Raw genomic sequence first — 12,500 nt, forward strand, 5'->3', positions numbered from 1 at the left:
CACATGGAAACTGTATATGAGTGCGTGTGTGTGCGTCAAATACATCACACTGCAGCACTATCACCATAGTGTTTACGGTCTAGGCCAAAACTCTCCCCAACTATACACGAAACATCATCAAGAATCCCAGCCCCTTCCGGTAAGTTCGACATTCGACCGACCACGACAAGGGTCAACGGTGACTCCGAAACATCGGACCCAAGTTTCGGACCTTTCGGCCTTTCCCTGTCCAGCGGGAAGGGGGGCACCATTGCGCCTGAGTAAGAGTTACAACTTCAATTACGAAGGACTGAGCCATTACCAAACCCCCGGGAGCTCAACCTTTGACAGCAGAAGCACTCCGTTCGCTGCCGACATTTTGAGCAGTCAACCTTCAGTTCAAGCGTAGAAGAAAAAAAACACAGAAAGGAAACAAAATGAAAAAGCGTAGATCGTAAAACGTACGCAAGTACCTTACACTCCATTATCCTGATGGCGAGGACCAACCGGTCGATTCGTTTTGCTTTCCCGCAAAAAACCAGGACCAAGAAAATGGTGAAAACTCTTGCACCAAACGTGAAGAAGCGGTGAGACTGAGGCTTGTGAAGATTGTGGGACCATTTTTGATAACAGTTTTGTAACACGTCCTTCAACTCCCCTCTCCCGGAGAACCACCCCCCCCTCCCCCAAAATGCTTATTAGTATTGTTTCGTCCCCAAGGCGAGGGAAAAATGCCGGAGTCTACCGGAGCCGCCATTGCTCGTTACCGTGAAATGTGAATTGTAATGCCCGCCCTCCCATCCGGAACGGTCGGCGTTGACGATGTCGCGCAGCGGTTAATGATGTTCGCGGTGTCTGGCAGGCTGGCAAAAATGGCCAATTTGGCATTTACCTCGCGAGCTCTCCCTCTCTCTCTTCCTCAGCATCTTCTGCATATTTTTGGCAGCCCCCCATCCCAGGGGGCGAACTCGCTTCAAGACGAATTATTATCTAATTCGCAATTTTCGAGAATTGCTCGCACAGAGACTCGTCTCGTGGAGGTCCTCCTTGCTGGTGGGGTGGTTTTGTGGTTTGCGGGAGGGGTGCCAGGAATGTCGCGAAATGACATTCCGGTCGGTAGAGTGAGAGGGAGCGATACGATCTGTGATCCAGTACCGCCGGCATAAAACCGGTGGCCAAGTGTATCTATTTCGCAATTACACTGACAGACTAACCGCCTGGCTGCGAACCGAAAGCTCATTAACCTCGCGCTCCCCCCCCTTTCCAAGCAACATATTTTCCCTTCTCCTCCTTCTCCTCCTTGCTGCTGATCGGAAATGGGAGAAAAAGCAAAAAAAAAAAAACTGGAGGACGCCATCAGCGTGTAATCGGAAAATGATTTATTAACGGTGCGCTCATTTGAGCGCGAAAAGATTGTTTTCGCACACCGGTTGCGGTTCCACGGCGACACACACACAGACACAAAAAGTCAAACTTCCAACCGAACGACCGACGCGACCAACCGCGACCAACGAAGCGGTTAAGCTTTCCGACGCGTAATCGGATTAACTTTCTTCGGTTCCTGTGCCTGAGGCCGGCTGAGGTCCGCTACAAACGCAAAACCCGTTGAAAATCGTTCAGTTAATGCTAGGTTGGCTGGAAAAGGGACGTGGCCAGAGGAACGCAAAACTCTGAAGCACGCCGTAGCGTCAGTCTCCGCGGAAGGCTTTCTGTTGCTGGCCTGGTTTATCACTCTGCACTGCACGGAGCGGCACGCTCCTGATGTGAAAGGAGAACGGAATGAAAACTCAGAAGCACCACCACGAGCACCAGGAGCAGAAGCAAGGGGCACTGGCAAAGAGTGTTGAACGACGATTTGTTAAGTTGACAGGGAAATCGTAAGAAGCGCTTAAGGGGCTCGTGTGCGATCGAAGAACCCGGGAAAGGCCCGTAGTAGAACGGAGATAAAAAGCTTAAAAAAACGAACGAACGGAGCGGAAAAGCAACATCCCGGAACCAGGGGACCCGGGGGTAGCAGGATAGGGTGCTTTGTCGTCGTCGTCGTCGTCGTCGTTGTCGTCGTCATCCTCGACGGAGAGCGCGGCGTTAGGTATTCGGTCATGTTTATGAGCCCCATTTTTCGTCGCATCTCGGACGGAAATTGTTTGCGTTGTTGATTGTTGTGGGAAGCCCGGAGAGAGAGAGAAAGGCTAATAGAGAAATTATTCTGCGCGCCTGGTGTGCTGCAACTTGAACGACCGCGTTTTTAAAGCGGTTCCACCGTTGCGGTTTCGCTACCGAATTCTTGGTGAAAGATTGCGCCAGACCAGCGCCGTCGCCGCCGCCGCAACAACTTGATCTTTCAACAATCTGAACGTCTGTGGAATTTCCACGCGTGACTTTAAAGGCGAAAACGGGCAAACATGATTATTAATTAGGAAACTTTAGGAACCGCCATGTACCCTGTGCTCGACGCGCGATGCGCAAACAGTGTCTGTTCGTTTGCCCATGCCCGTCTTGAATTCGTGGAAAAGCCAACCGGTTTCCCAAGACAGAACAAAAGGGCGAAACCGCCCAACGCACACTCGCACAAGTTATCTCTTAAGAACGGCAGGCGACTAATGAGTCTTGGGTGGTACCGCGGTTCATGAAGAGTGCGTCTTGGTTGGCGAGACATGGGTTAGTGTTCGAGTTTTACTGCGCGCCAACAGAACTCGGCGTTGGTGTTGATTTTTTGTGCGTTTACACAACGCACTCCGGAGGGCAGTACCTGCGGGCGGAGGGAGGATTAACTGACTGGCAGTTCCTTCATCCTCTGAGAATCATCTCGTCCTGTCTAGCGCTGAGTTCTACAAAAGTCTAGCGCCTTCTCGGTATAAGAAACCGTCGGGGGCTCTTGGGGCAACACCTAAATCAAACGAACTGGTTCTGTTTAAATTGTAATTTAATTTAGCTCCCCAGAAATCACAGGACCACATAAAAGCTGGTTACAGCCTTCCAATCTGGGGGCCCCTCTGTGTCCGGCCTGCCGATGGCCTGGGCTGGGTTCTAGCTAGCCTTCGGAGCCGTTTTGCTCCCGATTCCCAGGACCTTCGTTATCCTTTGAGCCCCGGGGACACATGCGCTCACCTCGGCGTGAGAATCTCAGGACCAGGCACCGACGTCCTTCGAAGGACGATCAATGTCACCACACCGGAGGAATGTGTGAGCGACCGCTAACCGTCCTTTTCTCACCAACAAGCTGCAGGGCTTCACCTGACGCAATAAAGAACAAAACCACAATCAATCAGGGTGCCACACCAAGCACTGTGTGTGTGTGAGTGTCACTTCAAACCTTCTGTAGCCGAGCGTGCGTGTTGGTTACATGCTGGAACAGGATGACATTTTAAAGCGCTTTAGGAGCGCCGCCACAAAATGAAGCAATACTTTTGCGAGAAATGCGGGCCTGTCTGCTGTGGTTACTGTTAGCTGGTGTCCTTTGCAGGACGCGTTCATCGTATCAGCTGTCATTGGTTTTGCGGTTCCGGGCGCAAAAAACGGTGTGCTACCATTATCACGAGAGAGTGAGAGAAACCAGCGATAGGGATAGAGGTGTTATCACATCGAGTGTCACCTCGCCGATAGTGGCGCCACAATTGGCAGACGATGAACGTGGTCGGGTTCCAAAAACCCCTTTACCATTCCCCCATTGACAGGGTGTAACGAGCCGGCGAATACATGAATATTCGATTCGGTTGTTGATGCTGGATGCTTGCAAATGGGACGAACCTCCTCCCACCCCTTAACAGTATGGAACGGATTTCGTGTCCCTTGGATGTTTCCTTCTTTTTGTGGCCAGCTCGTTCGCTCGCTCGCTCGCTCGCTCGTATCGTCGGACATCAAAGACACAGGAAGATGGCATTGTGTTTGGCATTTGCTCAAGGATACCGTCGGTGTGCTCAAGCTAGCATCCGGGGTGTGCCCAAGGACAAGGACAACGGACGAAACCATCGGTCGCAATGGCCGTGCAGACCCTTCCGTGTGATGTCCCAGTTGGATTTTGGTTCTCCGCATGCTTTGCTTTCTGCATTTTCCTCTTCTTATCTATCCCCTTGTTGGTGCTGTGGTGCGCTTTTGGTAGTCTAACGCCACGCACCGGATGCGACGAAACCGGGACAACCGGCGCCCAGGAATTGGACCTCTGGACCACGGGATCCCTTGCTAGACGATCCGTCGCTCGATATTGGCTATTATTGCGTACATTAATGACATTATATCAGCTGGGCTGATAGAGCCGGGTTGATGATTCGATTACCTACCGGACTGCCATATGGAGCCCAGGGGGTTTTTGATTTTGTCATGCAGCTCTCTCTCTCACTTGTGTGTGTGTTTCTTTTCGTTTCGCAGCATTGCAGTAGTTTTGCTCATGCTCGCTTTAATGTAATAAAACAGCAATTGATTAACTGGCAAAAGTGGTGTACCCGTGTCCTCCATTTTTTTTACCAAATGACCTTCACCGTTCATTGCTTTAGGTACAGCAGGGAACCCACAGTACCAGCATCTCGCCGACGATCGGTGACAAAAGTGTGATAAAACTGTTGGAAACTGTAATTAAGGGCATCAAATGACGCTTCCTAACATGCCCGAAACGCGCCATGCAAGCGTCAGAAGAGTGTAAACAGCGGCCAACAACAACAACAACAACAACAACAACAGCAGCAGGGCGGCACTGACAAGGGATAATTGAGTGAATATCATTAGAACTTTGCGTGTCCGGGCCATCCATCCATCAGCCATCCATTGGCCCCCGGGCGCATGACTGTCGCGGATGCTGGCATCTCTAGATGGCTCCATCCATCCGTTGCGCCAGGGAGAAGCCCGGATTTACGGTTCATGGCCGATGAAATTTAATTAAGCAGACCGGCTCAAAATAACGCGCCAGGACCGGTCAGTCCTGAAATCCACGGTGCTCCCCACGACCACAAGAATTCAATTGTCAAATGATTTGCCCAAAAGCGCCACCAACATTTCTATCATCACCATTCGCCGATATCTGGGCAAATTTACTTCTCCTTTCAAACGCTTTCCAGTGGAAATGATTACAAAAAAAAATGCCGCAATAAATTAAGTAGCGAAAGGAATCCCATGTTAGCAGCCGGATCAGCAGAGGAAGCACACCGAAAAGCTGTCTGAAGTGCCACTGAAGGAAGGCTTATACGTATGCCGCAGGCATGGTCATAACTTTTAATTAGACTACCACATGACCGACCAGAGTGCGGTCAGGGTGTGGCCATTGTTGTAAGGAGGCTTTTTAACTCTCCGGACAGTAAGTGAGATTAATTAAAACAGATTGTCTGGGGGTCGGTGTTGATTGTATTGCTCGGTACAATCGAGCGATCCAGTGAGCTCTAGTGTGAGAGTTATGATGAACTGAAATGATCATCGTGGGCACTGTAATGGACCCCTTGCTGAAGCCATCGAAAGTGCGTCTGTTACGAACTACTGTCACACTGTTTGACGGATGTGTTCGTATCTATTTGGAACAGTTCCCTTTGTGGTTCGCCAACGTAACAGGAATACTAATGAAACCTCCCTCTACTATCGATGTCACCTCCATGGACATATGCCATAGAGCTGTCAAACATTTATTACATTCTGGGTTTTTTTTTGTTGGTAACCTTATGTTCGGGAACATTTACCTGTCAGTTACTGACCATGGCTGTTGGTGGTACCTCGGCATTCGTCTTCCTTCTACGAAATACCTACTAAGCACTCGAATCCTGGAGCAAACAACGTAAGAGGCCCGTTAAGCGCACGTTCCTGTGCTTGACTATACTTGGCGGGAGGGGTTTGGACATAAGTGTGTCGCAAACATATCGGAACCGAAAACTCATTCTCATTCTTCTCTTCGCTTCACACGACTATATTTATTGATTGAAAATAGGGCAGGGTAGATTTTCGACATCTTTTCCCGAGTTCACTCCCGAGTAAATAGCAGGAAAAAGGATCCTGAAGCAGCAGGAACGCCATCCCACTACAGCACTAGAGAACCAGGTGCTTGAGACATTGATTTGAGACACCACGGCAAGACGAGGACCCTTGAGCGGACAAAGCGGACGGCGTGGTGGAGTTTTCGTCCTTTTTCCATCGCTTCGAGGGTGTGTGTGTGTGTGCCTATGTGCGTCTGTGTGTATGTTTGGTAGATCAAAAATTTCGGAAAACCAATCGGGTATTAATAAACGACTAGCATCATTTTGCCCGAAATAGGGCACTGAAACTCCGGTGAGAAAGGAATTACGCAAAAGCCTTCCTGTGCTCCTCCAGCATCAGCATCACCAGCAGCATAAGCTGGGCCTCCAATTCGCGAACAGCGGACTCCGGAATGGTGCTACGGCGATGCGGCAGCAAATGCGGATCGATATCGCTCCGGTACGAGAGGTTTAGCGTCTCTTTTCAGGCGCGCTCCATGCTCGATATAGTGCAGAAGTTAGAGAAAATAGCGCCAGTGAGCTCGTGCTCCGTGCGCGCTCTGCCTCCAACGACCGCATCAGCATCAGCGAAATTGGAATTGGTTAGCGTTTCGTTCCCGGTGGCACGCTCGTTCGCTCGCTCGTTAGTCCGGCATGTTGAACACGTTCTGATGTTTAGTTCTTAATTCAATTAAACATTCTCGAATCCGAATCAGAAACCAGAACCAGCAGAGTATGCGCTGCTGATGGGCTGCGACCGGTAGTAGGCTTGGTAGAGCCGTTACCAAGGCTACTGGTACCCGGGACTGGGACTGAGGCTAATGGGTTTGCTATGTTCACCCCCGAAAAGTGGTTTGCGATAGCATTAGAAAAACGCTCAAATTAGTTGTGTAGCGAGAAAGGACTTAAATTAGGGCGCCGGAAATTTGCTTCCACTGCCTCATTACGCTGCTCAAGGTTGCTTTTGAGTTTTCTTGGTGTTTCTTTCGAGGCAAAGATTTCAGCCCAAGGATATGCTTCTTTATCATTGTAGATATGCTCACGACTTTGCATAAATCAAGGACCCGGTATCCTGACCTGACACCATCCAGGGAGTTAACACACCTTCCACTGCGTCATTGTGTTAGTGTCGTTGCATAAGAATGTGTTTCAGTGAAGCTGCCGTGTGGCTGTGGCGTGCTTGAGCGTGCTAAAGCCCTTAGGCTGGCTTTTGGCATACATTTCCCGTAAGGACCAGCAGCAGCAGCAGCAGTAGCGAAACTCGCCTCGCTAAAAACGGGACCAGCGTCTGTCCTTGACGTTGGCCAACAGAGAAAGCTTCTCATCAGCCGCCCCGGGGAGAAGAAGAAGACGGTGAACATTCAGGAATCGATTCTTCGACCTTTTTTTCTCCCCTCCCTTCCTCTCCGCATAATTCCCACCGTTCCATCATCCTTCCACTCAGCATCACGCACGACCTTACTTCAACCACATCACAGCATCGGTGAGCAACTCTCAACCCCCCGGGAGGCATGTGCTAAGTTTCCTCATAGTCTTCTCGAGTGCATTCGGTGGAAAATGTGGTTGTGTGTGTGTGTGTGTGTGTGTGTGTGTGTGTGTGTGTATGAGTGTGGTGGGAATTTCTGATTCACGAGACCACCCCATGGAAGGTTGGATTTCTAATTAAAAGTGGCAAAAGGAAGGGGTTGCTTACACCCTGTGCCCCCACTGGGGGGTTTAAGCTTTTCGATTTCGGTTTCAGGATCGGCTCTAGAGCTGCTTGCTGGTTGCTGATAGTTGAGCGTTTGGTAAACAGGAAAATTCGTGGTTCGGGTCGAGAGCCGCAGCACGAGAGAAACGCTTTCAGTCCCGAGCAATCTCGTGGGCTGCTATATCGAGCTATTGTTTGTGGGGAAACGGCGCAGTGCCTCACTGAGAAGATTACAGTTTTCGATAACCAACAGGTTCCACTGATACAGACGATTGGAAGGTCGTATATCTTTGCTGGATTGCGGTAGTGTCTATTTGAATAGAAAATGAATTGGTGGTTGCTCAACGATGCAAATATTCGTGAGCACAATAGTGCGCTTATCGTGTACGCGAACATTGCATTCTTTATGCATAAAAATGTTTTATTTTAAACCTGCACAGCGTTATTCATGAGCGTTACTGATGAGAAATAAGGAAGTAACTACCTTCAAATGAAGTCCTCATTACTGACTGGAATAAATTGGAATTCAAACAACGCTGTGCAATAATAGAAGATGATTTTATTGCTGTTGGATCCGGGCCGACTCTCGGGCTGGCAGTAACTTTTGTGGAGCAAAAAACAAACAACCCTCGAAACCCACCGAGAAGAAAACCGAGAAAGTAAACGATAAATTGTTCATGGACGTATTATGGAGAAAAGTTTTTCGCATTTTCTGCCCTGGTAGACTCCGCGTGCTCTCGTGCGGGAGCCGGAAACAGGGCCTGTTGAAGGGGGCGTTCAGCATAAAACATAAAAATTAATTGAACCAACTTCATCGCCATCATGCGCCGGTGTGTTCGTTGCTCTTTCCACGTTCGACAAACTTTAAGCAAGTCCACGGTACCTAATCAGCATAAGGTAACGTGCGACTCAGACAGTCCAGGAACAACCAACCAACAACAGTCGTGACATTTGTTCCCGTACAACAACATTAAAACGCGTTGGGTAACGACAACGGTCCGAGCCTTTTGGGCTTTCAGCAACCAGCGACCTCTGGGAGTCTGGGTTTTGTCTCAGGTCTCAGGGTCTATGAGTTACGGGGCGGCACAAATGAAACCAGGGGATCATAAAGCAAAGAAAGAGAAAAGGAGACAGAGAGAGAGAGAAAAAAAAGAGAAGAAACTGTTACTTACCAGCACGATTTCAACCGCACCGACTATGTACATAGCGGCTGCTAAAGTTGTCCCAGTGTAGAACAACATCCCGACAGCGCCGCCAAACTCGGGCCCCAGCGATCTGTTGTCGATGAACGGAGAGACGCGGAGAGAGTTTCAGAGTGACCGAGAACGAGAGATGGGGGAGGTGAGGAAGAAAAGGAATTCAGCATTAGCACAGTTGAGAAAATGGAGAAAACGGGCAAAATTGATTAGCAAACTTTGACGCCAACTTTTGCCGCTGCCTGGTGGCGGTATGCTGGGGGCGAAACGGGAGAGTAACGGGGGCAACGAGGCGAAAGAAACAAGAAACAAGAAACAATCAAAACATAGCTCCAAGGGTATGCGCCGGTGCAATGCTCTGCTGCTATTCAGAAGTTAATGTTTCTTGAATTTCTTTTCGGTCGGGGCGCCGGTTCGATATAGCTCGATTGTTTCGTACCCGGAGTTTTCGGTTCGGTGCTGCCTTGAAATACTGTTTTTTTTTCTACATTTCTCTCATGAGCGACGATGTGTCGAGAAGTATCCCAGCTTTGCCAGTTGAGAAAGGTCATACGCCAAGACAAAAATCCATGTGGAATGTCACAAAACCGAGTACACACTTCTTGCAGCGGCTGGCAACCCAGCTTTTGAATTCTTGTGTTAGGTTTCCGGACGCTCTACCTCAAAAAATAAAGAGGAGAGTGACAGGAATGCTAAAAATCCGATTTCAACGCACCACTTACACCGTCCCACCGTGGTTCGACGTGAGGAGCAGCCATTTCCGTTAGTCTTGTCGAGAATTACGCTTTCCGAGAAGCAGTGAGAGGGCGTTTTTCACCCTTGATTTGCGGCGGATATCATTTGGACAGTCCTTGTTAGGACTCTCAATGGAGGGTTTAATGCAAAGAAATATTTGTCACACCGAATGACAATGATGCTCTGAACCCCGGAAGACCGGGCTGGGTATGCTAGAATCCCTCACATCATTCCGACAGGAAGCAGGTAACGTAACGCTTCCGGTGCCAGACACTTGCTGCCACGTCTCAAACCTGAATAACCGGAGAATATAACAGATAGATGTGACTTCCATTTAAAAAAGGTCGGAAGATTAAAGGCCAAAGGAGATTGCATTAAATTAAAATGTCTTCATATTGAAATAGGGACATTTGAGTCCTTTGGAACTGTATCACGCACTAAGCGTGGCCAAAGGTCTCATCAAGAAGCGTGAACCCGATTTTGCGAAAGCCAAGGTACGGTATTAGAGGTCAACATACATCGAGAAAACTTGTTTCTTTCGAAAGGGAAAGAAACAGAACATGCGAGAGCTGTGTGTTACATCATGGATGCTCATGGTATACCCGTTACCGTACTAATGAGCCCTTTATCGGTTCCCGAAAGAAAACTTTTCGGTTGACAGCTTCAGTTGCTGTTGCTACCTCAAGCAAAGGGAAAAGTTTATATCTTTCATCGAGATCGACCCCCGGGAAAGATGCACCGAAAGATCCGAGCGAGAAAGAGCAAAACGGTTCTGGGAAGGGGTGGCCCCGTTTTGGGCCGTAAGGCTAGACATTTCATTGGCGATGGTCCAACTCCTGGAAAATGGTAGCAACCCCCCAACCGGGGACTGGGCTTGATTCATTTGCACGACGAAAACTTACCTCGATATCATGAAATAGCTGCCGCCCGCCGGTACCACCCCGTTCGTCGCGATGGCCGACATGGAAATGGCAGTCAACATTGTCTACGGAACGGCCAGTGTAGGACGTTGGTTCCATCGTCGGGCCGTCGTCGTCGTCGTGGTCGTCGGTCAGCGTGTCGCACGGCCACGAGGTTTCGTTCCGAAATGGCGAAGGGATGAAGGGAGCAGGTGAACAGCATGATTAGCATAGTTTTCGGTAAGTTGTTGCAGAACTTAAGAGCGGTAAAGTGAGCAAATCTACAACGACAAATGGAATGGGAACGGGGAACGGGGAGCGGTAGATGATTCCTATGGTTGATGGGTATAGATAATGAGAATGATTTGCTTGGATGCTTTGCATTCGATTAGATGAAGAGATGAACTTGGTTCGGGCATAGTGTGGGGCTCCATTTTGGGGCCACGCTGAAATAAAGACCTTTCCCGGCCCCAAACAGTGTCACCTTTGTCGTGGCGTGGCGATCGACATCTTTCTTTGTCCTTTTAAATGGAGCATTAAAGGTATTGCGAAGCGTTAAGGCGTCCCGAGGACTTTGATGTGTTACGATTTGTCTGCTGCCTCCTTCTCGTTCGAAACTGTTTATTCGTCCACATTACTGCTCGAGCGGGTTTCTCGACCTCCCTAACCTAACAAATTTTACATTGTGCCAACAGTAACGTCACGGTGAAACAGGTTAGCTGCTGGTGTTCTGGGCCGGACACCAGCAGCAGCAACAGCAGTAGCAGCAGCAGCTTATTTATGACGGCACAAAACGTGCCGGCATGGTCAAACGATGGCCTGACGATGGCTCCGGATCCCGGACCACCTTTTGTGTGTGGTCCGCCCAGGCATGTTGGCCAACGCCAACAAAAGGCATAAGACGCTTTTCCGTGAAATAATGTCGGACTTTATATCCCGGGAACAGCTTCGGCTCGACCGAGGACTGTAAGCCTCTTCAATGATTCACTCGGTTTCGGCAGGATCCCGTCTATTCTCCTGCAAACATTTTCTTTGTCTAGGACTGAGGACTGTCGGCGCTCCTGGCGGCGGTCGAGGTGGTGCAGATGTTTGCTCCAGCTCCAGAGAAAAAGGCAAAGATAAATTACGAATTTAAGACGCAAAATCGTCCATCTACGGTAGAGCCACATCGCTACGCACCGCCAGACTCCATTGTCTACCATGTTCTGGTCTCCATGGACACAACCAAGGCTAAGAAAGGCGGAGAGCGAGCGAGAGAGAGAAGTATCGGAAAATATGTGGCTCGATAACGAGGAAAATTAAGTTCTCAACCATTAGGGCGGCCAGACCACTGCCAGCGCGCCATAATCGAATCGAGATCGGACCACCTTCTGCACCGTCCATATAAAACCAGCAACCGAAGAAAGGGAGCAAGCGAAGAAACCAAATCCATCCGTGCCGAGATACGCAGGAATGCCTTCGCACGGCTCCGGCTCCGGCTCCGGCTGTGCCGGCATTCCACGATGTCAGCCTCGTGTCTGGATTAGCAAATGATGTGTAATAGGATTCTATCACCAGCCGGGGGGTCCTGAGAGCCCTGAGCTCTCGTGCTTTAATGGATTCTTCGCCCAATTTCTGCCAAGCCTCCAGACCGCAGCCAGCCATGGGCAATTGATTTGCTGAGAGGCACCATCACCGATGATGTTATTAGGGGGGAGTTGTATAATTACGATCGAACCGAAGAGCCGCGTTAGGGTATAATGTTATCCACCCTTTCGCTTGATCTCCTCCAAATACCTTCTCGTAAGGACTTACTTAAGTCAAGAAAGGAAAAGAAGCGGAACGTTTCATGGAATAGCGGAGTGAGGTTTTATGTTTCCAGCCAATGGCATAAATGGCTGACAAAACAGGCTGGCACCTCGCGATTCGCGTTAGCAAAACATTATCAATACATCGTGCACGCGTCACGCACCTCGGCCGACGGTAGTGTTGACGCTATTTCGTTCCACAAAACATTCCAAAAACCGAACATGACCGTCGCGTGAGGAAAATCCTAATCAACTCGTGAGAACCTGCATAGCTCCATAGGAAAAGG

General features: G+C 49.5%; 1 protein-coding gene across 10 annotated transcripts in view; it reads right to left on the bottom strand.

The window, feature by feature from the left end:
• Positions 1-12,500, bottom strand: part of LOC125953644 (solute carrier family 12 member 4) — a 114,541-nt gene that overhangs the window by 16,718 nt on the left and 85,323 nt on the right. For all 10 annotated transcript variants that reach the window (XM_049683338.1, XM_049683332.1, XM_049683333.1 and 7 more), the window contains 2 exons: positions 10,430-10,512; positions 8,769-8,871 (listed from right to left, as the gene is read on the bottom strand). In XM_049683338.1, coding sequence (XP_049539295.1) covers positions 8,769-8,871; positions 10,430-10,512 — 186 coding nt within the window. The remainder of the gene's footprint in view (positions 1-8,768; positions 8,872-10,429; positions 10,513-12,500) is intronic.

The sequence above is a fragment of the Anopheles darlingi genome, chromosome 3, assembly GCF_943734745.1.
Source record: "Anopheles darlingi chromosome 3, idAnoDarlMG_H_01, whole genome shotgun sequence".
Lineage (NCBI taxonomy): Eukaryota > Metazoa > Arthropoda > Insecta > Diptera > Culicidae > Anopheles > Anopheles darlingi.